Below are 17,401 nucleotides of genomic sequence, written 5' to 3'. Positions count from 1 at the left end.
GGACTGCTGTCCTGTAGGGCTGCTGTCCCGTAGGAAAGCTGTCCCATAGGGCTGCTGTCCCATAGGGTGGCTGTCCCATAGGACTGCTGTCCTGTAGGGCTGCTGTCCCGTAGGAAAGCTGTCCCATAGGTCTGCTGTCCCATAGGGCTGCTGTCCTGTAGGGCTGCTGTCCCATAGGGCTGCTGTCCCATAGGGTGGCTGTCCCATAGGGCTGCTGTCCCATAGGACTGCTGTCCTGTAGGGCTGCTGTCCCGTAGGAAAGCTGTCCCATAGGGCTGCTGTCCCATAGGACTGCTGTCCTGTAGGGCTGCTGTCCCGTAGGAAAGCTGTCCCATAGGGCTGCTGTCCCATAGGACTGCTGTCCTGTAGGGCTGCTGTCCCGTAGGAAAGCTGTCCCATAGGGCTGCTGTCCCATAGGGCTGCTGTCCCATAGGACTGCTGTCCCATAGGGCTGCTGTCCCATAGGAAAGCTGTCCCATAGGGCTGCTGTCTCATAGGGCTGGTGTCCCATAGGGCTGCTGTCCTGGAGGGCCGCTGTCTCATAGGGCTGCTGTCCCGTAGGAAAGCTGTCCCATAGGGCTGCTGTCCTGTAGGGCTGCTGTCCCATAGGGCTGCTGTCCTGGAGGGCCGCTGTCTCATAGGGCTGCTGTCCCGTAGGAAAGCTGTCCCATAGGGCTGCTGTCCTGTAGGGCTGCTGTCCCATAGGGCTGCTGTCCCATAGGAAAGCTGTCCCATAGGGTGGCTGTCCCATAGGGCTGCTGTCCCATAGGACTGCTGTCCTGGAGGGCCGCTGTCTCATAGGGCTGCTGTCCCGTAGGAAAGCTGTCCCATAGGGCTGCTGTCCTGTAGGGCTGCTGTCCCATAGGGCTGCTGTCCCATAGGACTGCTGTCCTGTAGGGCTGCTGTCCCGTAGGAAAGCTGTCCCATAGGGCTGCTGTCCTGTAGGGCTGCTGTCCCATAGGGCTGCTGTCCCATAGGAAAGCTGTCCCATAGGGTGGCTGTCCCATAGGGCTGCTGTCCCATAGGACTGCTGTCCTGTAGGGCTGCTGTCCCGTAGGAAAGCTGTCCCATAGGGCTGCTGTCCTGTAGGGCTGCTGTCCCATAGGGCTGCTGTCCCATAGGAAAGCTGTCCCATAGGGTGGCTGTCCCATAGGGCTGCTGTCCCGTAGGGCTGCTGTCCTGTAGGGCTGCTGTCCTGTAGGGCTGCTGTCCCATAGGGCTTCTGTCCCATAGGGCTGCTGTCCTGTAGGGCTGCTGTCCTGTAGGGCTGCTGTCCCATAGGGCTTCTGTCCCATAGGGCTGCTGTCCTGTAGGGCTGCTGTCCCATAGGGCTGCTGTCCCATAGGGCTGCTGTCCTGTAGGGCTGCTGTCCTGTAGGGCTGCTGTCCCATAGGGCTTCTGTCCCATAGGGCTGCTGTCCCGTAGGAAAGCTGTCCCATAGGGCTGCTGTCCCATAGGGCTGCTGTCCCATAGGGCTGCTGTCCTGTAGGGCTGCTGTCCCATAGGGCTTCTGTCCCATAGGGCTGCTGTCCTGTAGGGCTGCTTTCCCATAGGGCTTCTGTCCCATAGGGCTGCTGTCCTGTAGGGCTGCTGTCCTGTAGGGCTGCTGTCCCATAGGGCTGCTGTCCTGTAGGGCTGCTGTCCTGTAGGGCTGCTGTCCTGTAGGGCTGCTGTCCCATAGGGCTGCTGTCCCGTAGGGCTGCTGTCCTGTAGGGCTGCTGTCCCATAGGGCTGCTGTCCTGTAGGGCTGCTGTCCTGTAGGGCTGCTGTCCCATAGGGCTTCTGTCCCATAGGGCTGCTGTCCTGTAGGGCTGCTGTCCCATAGGGCTGCTGTCCCATAGGGCTGCTGTCCTGTAGGGCTGCTGTCCTGTAGGGCTGCTGTCCCATAGGGCTTCTGTCCCATAGGGCTGCTGTCCTGTAGGGCTGCTGTCCCATAGGGCTGCTGTCCCATAGGGTGGCTGTCCCATAGGGCTGCTGTCCTGTAGGGCTTCTGTCCCATAGGGCTGCTGTCCTGTAGGGCTGCTGTCCCATAGGGCTGCTGTCCCATAGGGTGGCTGTCCCATAGGGCTTCTGTCCCATAGGGCTGCTGTCCTGTAGGGCTGCTGTCCCATAGGGCTGCTGTCCTGTAGGGCTGCTGTCCCATAGGGCTTCTGTCCCATAGGGCTGCTGTCCTGTAGGGCTGCTGTCCCATAGGGCTGCTGTCCCATAGGGTGGCTGTCCCATAGGGCTTCTGTCCCATAGGGCTGCTGTCCTGTAGGGCTGCTGTCCCATAGGGCTTCTGTCCCATAGGGCTGCTGTCCTGTAGGGCTGCTGTCCCATAGGACTGCTGTCCTGTAGGGCTGCTGTCCTGTAGGGCTGCTGTCCCATAGGGTGGCTGTCCCATAGGGCTTCTGTCCCATAGGGCTGCTGTCCTGTAGGGCTGCTGTCCCATAGGGCTTCTGTCCCATAGGGCTGCTGTCCTGTAGGGCTGCTGTCCCATAGGGCTGCTGTCCCATAGGGCTGCTGTCCTGTAGGGCTGCTGTCCTGTAGGGCTGCTGTCCCATAGGGCTGCTGTCCCATAGGGTGGCTGTCCCATAGGGCTGCTGTCCTGTAGGGCTGCTGTCCTGTAGGGCTGCTGTCCTGTAGGGCTTCTGTCCCATAGGGCTGCTGTCCCATAGGGCTGCTGTCCTGTAGGGCTGCTGTCCTGTAGGGCTGCTGTCCCATAGGGCTTCTGTCCCATAGGGCTGCTGTCCTGTAGGGCTGCTGTCCTGTAGGGCTTCTGTCCCATAGGGCTTCTGTCCCATAGGGCTTCTGTCCCATAGGGCTGCTGTCCTGTAGGGCTGCTGTCCCATAGGGCTGCTGTCCCATAGGGTGGCTGTCCCATAGGGCTGCTGTCCTGTAGGGCTGCTGTCCCATAGGGCTGCTGTCCTGTAGGGCGGCTGTCCCATAGGGTGGCTGTCCCATAGGGCTGCTGTCCTGTAGGGCTGCTGTCCCATAGGGCTGCTGTCCTGTAGGGCGGCTGTCCCATAGGGCTGCTGTCCTGTAGGGCGGCTGTCCCATAGGGCTGCTGTCCTGTAGGGCTGCTGTCCTGTAGGGCTGCTGTCCTGTAGGGCTGCTGTCCTGTAGGGCTGCTGTCCTGTAGGGCTGCTGTCCTGTAGGGCGGCTGTCCCATAGGGCTGCTGTCCTGTAGGGCTGCTGTCCCATAGGGCTGCTGTCCTGTAGGGCGGCTGTCCCATAGGGTGGCTGTCCCATAGGGCTGCTGTCCTGTAGGGTGGCTGTCCCATAGGGCTGCTGTCCTGTAGGGCTGCTGTCCCATAGGGCTGCTGTCCTGTAGGGCTGCTGTCCCATAGGGTGGCTGTCCCATAGGGCTGCTGTCCTGTAGGGCTGCTGTCCCATAGGGCTGCTGTCCTGTAGGGCGGCTGTCCCATAGGGCTTCTGTCCCATAGGGCTGCTGTCCTGTAGGGCTGCTGTCCCATAGGGCTGCTGTCCCATAGGGCTGCTGTCCTGTAGGGCTGCTGTCCTGTAGGGCTGCTGTCCCATAGGGCTGCTGTCCCATAGGGCTGCTGTCCTGTAGGGCTGCTGTCCTGTAGGGCTGCTGTCCCATAGGGCTGCTGTCCTGTAGGGCTGCTGTCCTGTAGGGCTGCTGTCCCATAGGGCTGCTGTCCTGTAGGGCTGCTGACTTGTAGGGCTGCTGTCCCGTAGGAAAGCTGTCCCATAGGGCTGCTGTCCCATAGGGCTGCTGTCCCGTAGGGCTGCTGTCCCGTAGGGCTGCTGTCCCATAGGGCTGCTGTCCCGTAGGACTGCTGTCCTGTAGGGCTGCTGTCCCATAGGACTGCTGTCCCATAGGACTGCTGTCCTGTAGGGCTGCTGTCCCATAGGGCTGCTGTCCCGTAGGGCTGCTGTCCCGTAGGGCTGCTGTCCCATAGGGCTGCTGTCCCGTAGGGCTGCTGTCCCGTAGGGCTGCTGTCCCATAGGGCTGCTGTCCCGTAGGACTGCTGTCCCGTAGGGCTGCTGTCCCGTAGGGCTGCTGTCCCATAGGGCTGCTGTCCCGTAGGACTGCTGTCCTGTAGGGCTGCTGTCCCATAGGACTGCTGTCCCATAGGACTGCTGTCCTGTAGGGCTGCTGTCCCGTAGGGCTGCTGTCCCATAGGGCTGCTGTCCCGTAGGACTGCTGTCCTGTAGGACTGCTGTCCCATAGGACTGCTGTCCTGTAGGGCGTCTATCCTGGAGTTTTTAGATCGGTTCCAGTTTAGCTCCACCATCAGCCTGCTGATAGTGATGCAGCAGAAAGTTTCAGGACACCAGCCGTCCATGATTTCAATTAGAGGCCACTCAGTTAGCCCATTTCTGCTTAGCTTAGCTTAGTCTGTAGCTAACTTGTCTCATGCTAGCTAGATTTCTTGGGTTACTTCCTCAGCTTAGCTTTGCTCAGTCTGGCCTTTATTAGATCAGGTTTTGCTCATTCTGCTCATTGATCCATTTCAACTTCCTGTTCTGCATTTCTATGCTCATAACTTGATGTTCATAAGAACAGGAATAAACTGGGAGGCTGAGCGTTGAAGCCTGCAAACAGAAAGAGACCTTAACTATGAACCTGCTCAGACCAGCTCAGGTTCAGCACCAAGGCCAGTGACGTGTTCTGCCCTGTGTCTGCAGGTAAATCCATGCCGTATGAATTCGACATCAGGGTACCGTTTTACATCAGAGGACCAAACGTGGAGCAAGGCAGCATGTAAGCACCAACCCAACGCCCCCCACACCCACCACTGACGAAGCTTCGGCACGGCCCTCCTCTGAGGCTGCAGTGGCTGAAGGATTGATCTTCAATAGCCCCTCTGATTAACTGACAGATCAGGGATCTGTCTGGAGGAGCTGAGCTAACATCTGGATCAGCTCTGCAGCTCTTCTGTTAGAAATCAGCACCAAATTAAGCTTAAAACTGATCAGAGTGACAGCAGAATGCATCATTTAGATCTGATTTTAGTGTTCCTCAGAGGGAACGGGAGTCGGTGTAGCAGCTAAAGCAGATTATTGCCCTCAGAGCTGCGGCACCATGAGCAGATTTACTGCTCTTCACTGCGTTTAAAGCTTTCTCAGCCCAATTTAACATGAATTATTTACTTTGAAATGCTATACAGAAGCACATCTCTAGACAACCATGCCTCCTCGCTCTGCTGTAGCCTAGCAACAGAAACTTTCCAGAGTTGGATCTTTATTTTATCTACAAATTGAAGGAAAGTCAGGAATTTATCTCCCTGTTTGAGAACTTTAATCATGACGGATCCTAACCATGAAAATCTGGGTGTTTGTTTCAGTAACGCTCACATGGTTCTGAACATCGATCTGGCTCCAACCATCCTGGACATCGCCGGCATCGACATTCCTCCAGACATGGACGGAAAGTCCATCCTATCCCTGCTGGACACCGACAAATCAGCCAACAGGTGGAAACACCCAGAGGGGCTATTCAGAGCCCACAGCGTGGATGGATGGATGGATGGATGGATGGATGGATGGATGGATGGATGGATGGATGGATGGATGGATGGATGGATGGATGGATGGATGGATGGAGGGATGGATGGATGGATAGATGGATGGATGGATGGATGGATGGATGGATGGTGGATGGATGGATGGATGGATGGATGGATGATGGATGGATGGATGGATGGAAGGCTGATGGAGGGATGGATGATGATGGATGGATGGATGGATGGATGGATGGATGATGGATGGATGGATGGATGGATGATGGATGGATGGATGGAAGATGGATGGATGGATGGATGATGGATGGATGGATGGATGGCTGATGGAGGGATGGATGGACGATGGATGGAGGATGGATGGATGATGGATGGATGGATGGAAGATGGATGGATGGATGGATGATGGAGGGATAGATGATGATGGATGGATGGATGGATGGATGGATGGATGATGGATGGATGGATGGATGGATGGATGGCTGATGGAGGGATGGATGATGATGGATGGATGGATGGATGGATGGATGGATGGATGGATGGATGGATGGATGGATGGATGATGGATGGATGATGGAGGGATGGAGGATGATGGGTGGATGGATGGAGGATGGATGGATGATGGATGGATGGATGGATGGATGATGGAGGGATGGATGATGATGGATGGATGGATGGATGGATGGATGGATGGATGGATGGATGGATGATGGATGGATGATGATGATGGGTGGATGGATAGATGGATGGATGATGGATGGATGATGGATGGATGATGATGGATGGATGGATGGATGATGGATGGATGGATGGATGGATGATGGAGGGATGGATGATGATGGATGGATGGTGGATGGATGGATGGATGGAGGATAGAGGATGGATGGACGATGGATGGAGGATGGATGGATGATGGAGGGATGGATGGAAGATGGATGGATGGATGGATGGATGGATGATGATGGATGCTATTAGATGTAGTTGGATGCTGTCAGATGATGTTGGATTGTGGTTGGATGGTTTTGGATGGTAGTTGGATGGTGTTGGATGGTTTTGGATGGTAGTTGGATGGTGTTGGATGGTTTTGGATGGTGTTGGATGCTGTTGGATGGTGGTTGGATGGTGTTGGATGGTGTTGGATGGTAGTTGGATGCTGTTGGATGCTGTTGGATAGTAGTTGGATGCTGTTGGATGGTGGTGGATGCTGTCAGATGCTGTTGGATGGTGTTGGATGCTGTTGGATGGTGGTTGGAAGGGGTTGCATGCTGTTGGATGTTGATTGGATGCTGTCAGGTGCTGTTTGATTGTAGTTGGATGCTGTAGGATGGTGGTTGGATGGTGTTGGATGCTGTTGGATGCTGTTGGATGGTAGTTGGATGGTGTTGGATGGGGTTGCATGCTGTTGGATGTTAGTTGGATGCTGTCAGGTGCGGTTTGATTGTAGCTGGATGCTGTAGGATGGTGGTTGGATGGTGTTGGATGCTGTTGGATGGTAGTTGGATGGTGTTGGATGCTATTAGATATAGTTGGATGCTGTCAGGTGCTGTTTGATGGTTGTTGGATGCTGTCGGATGGTGATGGGATGGTGTTGAATACTGTTTATAGTAGTTGGATAGTGTTGGGTGCTATTAGATGTAGTTGGATGCTGTCAGGTGCTGTTTGATTGTAGCTGGATGCTGTAGGATGGTGGTTGGATGGTGTTGGATGCTGTTGGATGGTAGTTGGATGGTGTTGGATGCTATTAGATATAGTTGGATGCTGTCAGGTGCTGTTTGATGGTTGTTGGATGCTGTCGGATGGTGATGGGATGGTGTTGAATACTGTTTATAGTAGTTGGATAGTGTTGGGTGCTATTAGATGTAGTTGGATGCTGTCAGGTGCTGTTTGATTGTAGCTGGATGCTGTAGGATGGTGGTTGGATGCTGTTGGATGCTGTTGGATGGTAGTTGGATGGTGTTGGATGCTATTAGATATAGTTGGATGCTGTCAGGTGCTGTTTGATGGTTGTTGGATGCTGTCGGATGGTAATGGGATGGTGTTGAATACTGTTTATAGTAGTTGGATAGTGTTGGGTGCTATTAGATGTAGTTGGATGCTGTCAGATGCTGTTGGATTGTTGTTTGCTGTTGCATGGTAGTTGGATGCCATCAGGTGCTATTTGATGGTAGTTGGATGCTGTCGGATGGTGGTTGGATGGTAGTTGGATGCTGTTGGATGGTGGTTGGATGGTGTTGGATGGTAGTTGGATGCTGCTGGATGGTAGTTGGATGCTGTCGAATTGTTGTTTGCTGTTGCATGGTAGTTGGATGCCATCAGGTGCTATTTGATGGTAATTGGATGCTGTCGGATGGTGGTTGGATGGTAGTTGGATGCTGTTGGATGGTGGTTGGATGGTGTTGGATGCTGTTGGATGGTAGTTGGATGCTCCTGGATGGTAGTTGGATGCTGTCGGATTGTGGGTGGATGGTGTTGGATGCTGTTGGATGGTGGTTGAATGGTGTTGGATGCTGTGTGGTGGTTGTTGGATGCTGCTGGATGCTGTTGGATGGTAGTTGGACGGTGTTGGAGTGTGTTGAATATTGTTGGATGGTGGTTAGATGGTGTTGGAGGCTACTGGTTGCTAGTTGCATGCTGTTGGATGCTGTTGGATGGTAGTTGGATGCTGTCGGATGGTGGATAGATGCTGTCAGATGGTTGTTGCATGCTGTTGGATGCTGTTGCATGGTAGTTGGATGCTGCTGGATGGTAGTTGGATGCTGTTGGATGGTGGTTGGATGGTGTTGGAGACTGTTGGATGCTGTTGAATGCTGTTGGATTGCTGTTGGATGGTGTTGGATGTTGTTGGATGGTAGTTGGATGGTGTTGCATGGTGTTGGATGGTAGTTGGATGCTGTTGTATGCTGTTGGATAGTAGTTGGATGCTGTCAGATGCTGTTGGATGGTGTTGGATGCTGTTGGATGGTGGTTGGATGGTGTTGGATGCTGTCGGATGGTTGTAGGATGATGGCTGGATGCTGTTAGATTGTAGTAGGATGGTAGTTGGATGGTGTTGGATGCTGTGGTATGGTAGCTGGATGGTGTTGGATGCTGTTGGATTGTGTTGGATGCTGTTGGATGGTGGTTGGATGGTGTTGGATGCTGTCGGATGGTTGTAGGATGGTGATTGGATGGTGTTGGATGCTGTTGGATTCTTGTAGGATGGTGATTGGATGGTGTTGGATTTTGGTAGGATGGTAGCTGGATGGCAGTTGGATGCTGTTGGATGGTGGGCTGGTAGAACTCACCCTGCTGTTCCTCTGTGTGCTCCAGGTTTCAGGTGAACAGGAAGCCAAAGGTGTGGAGAGACTCCTTCCTGGTGGAAAGAGGGTAATTAAACACAACCACCTGCCTTTAGTTCAGAAACTGCTCCAGACCACTGCAGACCATCCCAACAGACCACAGCTTCCTCTGGACGTCTTAGTGGAGGTCATGAAGGTGTTTCTGAAGCAGACAGAATGGAACCACCATCCATGTAGTGGAAATTAATCCCATGCTGTCTAATAATTCTACCGATTGGGAGCATGTATAAAGTAAAGAGAATTGGTCCTAGCACTGATCCCTGTGGTACTCCACAGGTAACCTTTGAGCATGAGGAAGATCTATCATTAACATGAACAAACTGAAATCGATCAGATAGATCAGATTTAAACCAGTCTGGAGCTGTTCCTTTAATTCCAACAAAATATTCAAGTCTTTCTAAAAGAATATTCTGATCAACTGTATCAAATGCAGCACTGAGATCCAACAGGACGAGCACAGATACAAGTCCATTATCTGAGGCCATGAGAATATCATTAGTGACTTTCACCAGAGCTGTTTCAGTGCTATGATGAGCTCTAAAGCCAGACTGAAACTCTTCAAAAAGTTCATTATGGTGGAAGTGATCGCACACTTGTTTGGCAACTACTTTCTCAAGAATATTAGATCAGAAAGAAAGATTGGATATAGGTCTATAATTGACCAAGTCATCTGGGTCAAGAGACGGTTTCTTAAGCAGAGGTTTAATTCCAGCAACCTTAAAAGCCTTTGGTACATATCCCTGTAACAGAGATAGATTAATCACATCTAGAATGGAGGAGGAGATCAAAGGGAATACCTCCTTAAATAACCTGGTTGGAACTGGATCTAACATCCAAGTTGAAGGTTTAGATGAAGACAATAGTTTTGCTAACACTGAACGTTCAACTGGATCAAAGCAGTCTAGAACCTTCTAGAGGAGCTGTGCATTCTTTGTGCTCTGAAAGCACCCTGAGATCCTACAGAAGGGGTCTCCTGGTACCTGTAGGGTCTGTTCTGAGATATCAGGATGGAATCTCCTTATGGAGTAAGTCAGCAGATATTTGACCTTCCTGCTGACTGGTTGTGCTGGATGCTGACCTCTGATTCTTTGCCAGTCTGTTGGTCCAGAAGCATCCGCTGTCAGTGAAGGTTTGCTGATCTGCTTCCTGACCTTTGGTGATCAGCTGGTGGTCTTACATGTTCTCGTGGAGCAGCCTCTGTGTCACATCATATCTATCTCCAGGGAAACAGTTCACAGAACCAGAACCAGATCATCCGGGAAGTTCTGGGCTGAAACTCTTTTTCTCACAGGAAGCTGCTTCATCAGCGGGTGGAGGGGAAGGAGGTGTCGGAGGAGGAGAACGTCCTACCCAAACACCAGCGCGTCAAAGACCTGTGCCAGAGAGCCGAGTACCAGACGCCCTGCCAGCAGACCGGACAGGTACTTCAAGCACCTGGAGACTCTTTGCCATTAACCTCCTCTGGTCCAGAACTTTACAAAAAGAAGGTTCCTCCTTGGCTCCTTCCTCTGTAACCGTTTCCATGTAGGAGGAACTTCTTCTTTCAACATATTGAATATATTTGATTCTTTAGAAGAATCAAAGCTTATAGTTCTAATGGCTCCATCAGTTCCTCCACGTTTTAAGGCCCTGTTCTCCTTCCAAAGTTCTGTCCTAAGTTTAGTACAGAGTTATGCTCTTGGTCCTATTCTCACCTGGGTCCTGTCCATTGCTCTGTCCTTGGTTGTGTCCATTGTTCTGTACATTGGTGTGTCCATTGGTCTGTCCATGGTTGTGTCCATTGTTCTGTCCATTGGTGTGTCCATTGGTCTGTCCTTGGTTGTGTCCATTGGTCTGTCCTTGGTTCTCTGCTGGGTCCCATCCTTCTGTCCTTTCCGTCTTGTTTTTTGCACTGAAAGGTTGTGTTTAACTCTTTTGCCCTGACGCTGCATTCAGGGTCAGCTGGGAATTTACAGGTACCATTTCAGCTCAGAGTGGCCAACAGTCCAGGACCAGGTCTTGTTCAGACATCAGAAAGACCAAAGCTTATTGTTCGATGACCTTATGCTGTAGTTTCTAATTCATATTCTTGGTTCAGGAGTAATTCCTTTTATCTGCTTCTGGAAGGTTCTGGCTCCAGGAAATGGACTTCCCTGGTCACAAGTGTTTCCTTGAAATGGTGGCGGAGTATAGGCAGTGAAGACCTTAACCCAAGTTGGACTGATGTTTATCAGCACCAAACTGAGCTCAGCTTCCTGACCCGTTGTTCTCTATGTGTTTAGAAGTGGCAGTGTGAGGAGGATGCATCAGGAAAACTGCGGCTCTCCAAATGCAAGAGTGAAGGGGGCAGGGTCAAAAGCTTCCAAAGGGGCGTGTCCAACCACCGACATCCAATCAGCATCAAATCTCAGCTGTACCTTCCCAACTCAGATGCCTGCAACTGCGACTTCAGCGACCTCCTGCCCACCAACCTCCGGCCCCCCATCTTGAAGTCGTTCAAGAAGAAATCGTTCTTCTCCAAGAAGAGTGAGTGTTACCTTGTTCCAGCAGCAGGTGGCAGCAGTGAGTGGACCTCAAACAGAGAGCCTTTCCCAGTCAGTGGCGTCTCATGTGCAGCTGAGCCGAGGCCTCTTGATTGCGCTGTAGGATATAACTACACCATCTGGCCTTTTCCTCAGGAATCAGGAATCTGTTATCCCCATGGCAGCAGCCCAAGCTCTGGTAGCGACTGTTGCCATGACACACCAGCTGCTGGTGAAGGAAGGCCGATGAACGTTGATACTGCTGCTTCATCAGGGGAATTACTGAGGGCTGTTCAGGTTAACCTTTGAACCCTACAACAATAAATCATATCAAGGCTTAAAGAAAATATTCAATCAGAACCACATTTAGGTGAGATCTCCGTTATGACACCATTTTTAACAAACGGTGGGATAACCGGTCAAATCAGCGACACTTTAACTAAGCCAGGGTCAGCTAGGGTCAGTTAGGGTCAGCAAAGGTCAGCTAGGGTAAGCTCAAATCTTCCTTCTCACATATAAAGCCTTAAATGGCCAAGCTCCATCTGATATCAGAGATCTGATTGTTCCTGATGTTCCTAACAGAGCACTTCGCTCTCAATCTGCAGGTTTACTAGTGGTTCCTAGAATTTCTAAAAGTAGAATGGGAGGCAGATCTTTTAGTTATCAGGCTCCTCTCCTGTGGAACCAACTACCAGTTTTAGTCCGTGAGGCAGACACCCTGTCTACTTTTAAGGCTAGGCTTAAAACTTTCCTTTTTGATAAAGCTTCTAGTTAGAGTGGCTCAGGTTATCCTGATCTATCTCTATAGTTCTGCTGCTATAGGCTTAGACTGCTGGAGGACATAGGGACCCCTTTTTCATCATTCTATCTCTATAGTTCTGCTGCTATAGGCTTAGACTGCTGGAGGACATAGGGACCCCTTTTTCATCATTCTGCTTCATTCTATCTCTATTCTCCCACTCTGCAGAATCTGTTAGTTCAATCTCTAACGTTCTGCTCTCTCTGCTTTTTCTCATAGTAGCTTCATCTGGTCTGTTCCTGTTTGGCTGTGACTCCATCCTGGAGAGAAATATCAGCTGTGCTGCTGCCATCAACACCTTTGTTTCTAGATGTTGAAGCTTGGCCTGTTTTCCAGTGTAGTCCTGTTTCTCTGACTGTGACTAACTGGATGTGCTCTCTTCATCCTCTGACATGGGAGCTGGCTCGGAGCTCGTCTGCCTGGCTGTGTGTTTCCTGGACGGGGCCGCCTGTGGAGCTGGTTGACAGTTGCCTTTTGTATCTATGCTTCTTTTTCTATGTCTGCTTCTGTCTCCTTGAACCCCAGTGGGCCTCAGCAGATGGCCGCTCACACTGAGCCTGGTTCTGCTGGAGGTTTCTTCCTGTTCAAAGGGAGTTTTTCCTCTCCACTGTCGCTACAAGCATGCTTAGTGTGAGGGATTGCTGAAGAGTCAATGAGTCGATGCAATCAGCTGGTTTTCCTTAGATAGAAAACTTTGAATCAATCTGACTGGATGATCTGGTGAACTGGAAAGTTATCTGAGATGACGTGTTTTGTAGAGCTATAGAAATAAACTGAAGTGAACTGAAAGGGTGACCTTGGCTGACCCTGCGGTGGTCGGCACTAATGGTGTAGTGACTATTGGATAGCAGGAGGGAGACGCCACTGAGTGGGAAAGACCACAACCAGTCATTAAAATGGACAGGAAGGAGTCCAAATATGTCAGCAGGTCTGTTCCTGTTGTTTGCTCACATGTTACTTTATTTACATTTTGCAGTGACTCCATATTAGCATCTGTATAATGTTTGAGGATGCTGCCCTCTAGTGGACAGAACCTTCCTCCTCCATCTCTATGGACTGTTTTTCATTTAGTAGGAGAGATGATTGATTGGTTGATTGATTGATTGATTGATTGGTTGATTGATTGGTTGATTTGTGATCGTTTCATCGGACTTGCGGCCGTATGTCTTGGACACTCGGGTGAAGAGAGGTGCGGAGCTTTCCACTGACCACTACCTGGTGGTGAGTTGGCTCCGGTGGTGAGGGAGGATGCTGGTCAGACCTGGCACGCCCAAACGTGTTGTGAGGGTCTGCTGGGAACATCTGGCGGAGTCCCGTGTTAGGCGGGGCTTTAACTCCCATCTCCGGCAGAACTTCGAACACATCCCGGGGGAGGTGGGGGACATTGAGTCTGAGTGGACCATGTTCCGTTCCTCCATTCTCAAGGCGGCTTATCTGAGCTGCGGCCGCAAGGTTGTCGGTGCCTGTCATGGCTGCAACCCTCGAACCCGCTGGTGGACACCTCCGGTGAGGGACGCTGTCAGGTTGAAGAAGGAGTCCTATCGGGCCTTTTTGGTCTGTGGGACTCCGGAACCAGCTGATGGGTACCGGTGGGCGAAACGGCATGCAGCTCGGGTGGTTGCTGAGGCAAAAACTCAGGTGTGGGAGGTGTTTGGAGAGGCCATGGAGAAAGACGGCAGTTGCAGCACAAACACTGTTTATAGTGGGGATGGTGTGCTGCTGACCTCGACTCGGGACGTTGTGGGTCGGTGGGCGGAATACTTCGAAGACCTCCTCAATCCCACCAACATGCCTTCCATTGAGGAAGCTGGGCCTGGGGACTCTGGGCTGGGCTCTCCAATCTCTGTGGGCGAGGTCGCCGAGGTGGTTAAAAAGCTCCTCGGTGGCAGGGCCCCGGGGGTGGATGAGTTCCGACCGGAGTTCCTTAAGGTCCTGGATGTTTTAGGAGTGTGTTGGCTGACGCGACTCTGCAATGTTGCATGGACATCGGGGGCAGTTCCCCTGGATTGGCAGACTGGGGTGGTGGTCCCCCTATTTAAAAAGGGGAACCGGAGGGTGTGCTCCAATTACAGGGGAGTCACACTCTTAAGCCTCCCTGGCAAGGTCTATTCGGGGGTGCTGGAGAGGAGGGTCAATCGGATAGTCGGACCTCGGATTCAGGAAGAGCAGTGTGGTTTCCGTCCTGGTCGTGGAACGCTGGACCAGCTCTACACCCTCAGCAGGGTCCTAGATGGTGCATGGGAGTTCGTCCAACCAGTCTACATGTGCTTTCTGGACTTGGAGAAGGCGTTCGGCCGTGTCCCTCGGGGGGCCCTGTGGGGGGTTCTCCAGGAGTACGGGGTGCCGGGCCCTTTGACATGGGCTGTCAGGTCCCTGTATGACCGGTGTCAGAGTCTGGTCCGCATTGCCGGCAGTAAGTCTTAGCCGGAAGAGGGTAGAGTGCCTTCTCCGGGTCAGGGGGGGTGTCCTGCCAAAAGTGGAGGAGTTTAAGTATCTCGGGATCTTGATCATGAATGAGGGAAGAAGGGAGCGGGAGATTGACAGGCGGATTGGCGCAGCGTCTGCCGTGAAGCGGGCGCTGTACCGGTCTGTCCTGGTGAAGAGAGAGCTGAGTCAAAAAGCGAAGCTCTCGATTTACCGGTCCGTCTACGTTCCTACCCTCATCTATGGTCATGAACTCTGGGTCATGACCGAAAGAACAAGATCCTGGATACAAGCGGCCGAAATGGGTTTCCTCCGTAGGGTGGCTGGGCTCTCCCTTAGAGATAGGAGGAGGAGCTCAGTCATCCGGGAGGGACTCGGAGTAGAGCCGCTGCTCCTCCACATCGAGAGGAGCCAGTTGAGGTGGCTCGGGCATCTGGTTAGGATGCTTCCTGGACGCCTCCCTGGTGAGGTGTTCCAGGCACGTCCCACTGGGAGGAGGCCCCGGGGAAGACCCAGGACACGCTGGAGAGACTATGTTTCTCGGCTGGCCTGGGAACGCCTTGGGGTTCCTCCTGAGGGGCTAGAGGAAGTGGCTGGGGAGAGGGAAGTCTGGGCCTCCCTTCTTAGGCTGCTGCCCCCGTGACCCGACCCCGGATAAGCGGAGGAAGATGGATGGATGGATGGATTGATTGGTTGATTGATTGGTTGACCTTACAGATTTCTTGTGTTTTACTTGTTTACAGATTTACCAATTTCCTTCATGTCCTCAGAATCTAATTTTCTGCGCCTCAGGGTTTAAAACCATGAAGAGCTACACAAGAAACCGCTACAGCCGCTCCTTGTCCAGCCTAAATGGTTACCCTGGTAACCACAGCATGGTGGGCGGAGCCAATCAGAGCGAGCCAGATGACGAGTTCAGTGGACTGGGAGGAGTTCCTGACCAAGTGGTGCCATCTGATGCGGTGAAAGTGACTCACAGGTGAGAAGAGTTTGAAATCAGCCTTGGTTCCATCAGGAAACAGATTTATTAAGGAATTAGGTTTAAAATATTCACTGATGGATCCTTTGAATTTGAGTTTGGAAATGAGATTTTCTTCACAATGACTTTCTGACAGGATTTATTGTTTCTTTATCTCAGAGGTAAAATCAGAACTTGTTTTAGATTTTTGATCTTTTGTAATAAACGCATCAAAGCTAAAGTTGTTTTATTGACTCATGAAATATTTCAGGTCTGAGAGACACTGAAGATAATTATTCATTCGTTCATTCATTCATTCGTTCATTCATTCATTCATTCATTCATTCATTCATTCAATCATTCGTTCATTCATTCATTCATTCGTTCATTCGTTCGTTCATTTATTCAGATAAAGGGCCATTTCCCTCTGTTTGACCTCTAACCGTTCTAGATCAGGGTTCTGAACAGAACATGTTGTCCCTGAACACGGTCTGGTTTTCCCGCCTTTGATCCCAGACTGGGATTTCCTTCCCGTTTCCAAGGTGACAGCTGGATGCTGTCTGAAGCGCTGCTTAGCTTCAGGAACACAAAACCCAACAGCTGCAGATTTTATTGACCAAAGCTGTAAAATCATGAGGGTTCTGTTGAAATGCGATGAGTCGCTGACGGCTCAGATGGCGGAGGTCAGTTCTGCATGAATGATCAAAGAAGTATGTCTGAGGGCGTGAACCGAGCCGCTTTCTGAGCGACTCTGATCCCAGTTTAACCAGACTGCCTCCCTGCAGGTGCTCCATCCTGTCCAACGCCTCCATCAAGTGCGACACCGGAGTTTATACATCTCTGCAGGCGTGGAAGGACCACAAGCTGCACATTGACCATGAGGTGAGGCCTGCTGGCTGGCAGTGACGCTGACAGACCCAAATGATTCATCCCCCCCGTTAATTAGATCCAGCTGAATCTATCAGACACTGAAAGGTGTCAGATCACTGTTTTTTCTTTTTTTATTCAACTCATTGCTCCTCTGTTGCTGCAGCTTCACACATCATCTCTGCATCTCTGAGATAGATGACAGATGCAAACATTGGCCACATTGCTTATGCAAACTCTGCAACAGAAACCAAAACGCTGAGCTTTGCCTCGCAGAAAGTAGAACTGCAACAAATCCAGGAAGGGCTCACCTGTCAACTGTAGGCTAACATCGTACGCTGCACACTGAAGTCACACTGTTGGTCATTTTCTGAGTTGAAATAGTGAAAGGTATAATACCATAAGATACGATAACATACGATATGATAAAATACGATAACATACAATATAACTGTCACTGTGAGGATGGTAAAGGAAGGCCGTCTGTGGTCAGGACCAGTCTGGGCCGATACCTGGAGAAACAGAACATCTGGTCTTTTGCAGATCGAGACTCTGCAGACCAGGATAAAGAACCTGAGAGAGGTCAGAGGTCACCTGAAGAAATCCCGCCCCCTAGAGTGTGACTGCAACAAGTATCTGTGAGTACGCATCCAGAAAGGAGCCACCAGCAATAGGACTGCAACAATTAATCATTTAATCCATTAAATAATTATCAACTGATGTAGTAATCAATTAATCGTTAACTGGATTATAAAAACAGGCCTTTAGCTGAAAGAGCGACACACTTAGAGCAGCAATTATACCAAGATTGCATAAAATATGATGTAAACATTTTGCATCTCAGATAAAAATATTTTTTCATTTGTCAATATTCTCTATCCAGACCTCCTGAAGCTGAAAAGGTTCAGTCTCACCTGGTTTCATCTGATCTTCTTTAACGAACCTTCGGCTGTCCGATCATTAATCGATTAGTGGAAGAAATAATCCACAGATTAATCGGTTTGCTAAATAATGGTTCGCTGCAGACCTGCCCTGCAGGAGGAGGT

The 17,401-nt window shown here is 51.2% G+C and overlaps 1 protein-coding gene across 3 annotated transcripts in view; it reads left to right on the top strand.

Moving 5' to 3' along the window:
- Positions 1-17,401, top strand: part of LOC119799213 (extracellular sulfatase Sulf-2-like) — a 62,539-nt gene that overhangs the window by 32,404 nt on the left and 12,734 nt on the right. For all 3 annotated transcript variants that reach the window (XM_038309037.1, XM_038309029.1, XM_038309028.1), the window contains exons 9-16: positions 4,636-4,711; positions 5,295-5,423; positions 8,778-8,834; positions 10,098-10,227; positions 11,068-11,311; positions 15,323-15,509; positions 16,274-16,370; positions 16,899-16,993. In XM_038309037.1, coding sequence (XP_038164965.1) covers positions 4,636-4,711; positions 5,295-5,423; positions 8,778-8,834; positions 10,098-10,227; positions 11,068-11,311; positions 15,323-15,509; positions 16,274-16,370; positions 16,899-16,993 — 1,015 coding nt within the window. The remainder of the gene's footprint in view (positions 1-4,635; positions 4,712-5,294; positions 5,424-8,777; positions 8,835-10,097; positions 10,228-11,067; positions 11,312-15,322; positions 15,510-16,273; positions 16,371-16,898; positions 16,994-17,401) is intronic.

The sequence above is a fragment of the Cyprinodon tularosa genome, unplaced genomic scaffold (genome assembly GCF_016077235.1).
Source record: "Cyprinodon tularosa strain WSP-4 unplaced genomic scaffold, ASM1607723v1 ctg1176, whole genome shotgun sequence".
NCBI lineage: Eukaryota > Metazoa > Chordata > Actinopteri > Cyprinodontiformes > Cyprinodontidae > Cyprinodon > Cyprinodon tularosa.
Note: the sequence above shows the minus strand (reverse complement) of the source record. Positions and strands in the feature narration are given on the sequence as shown.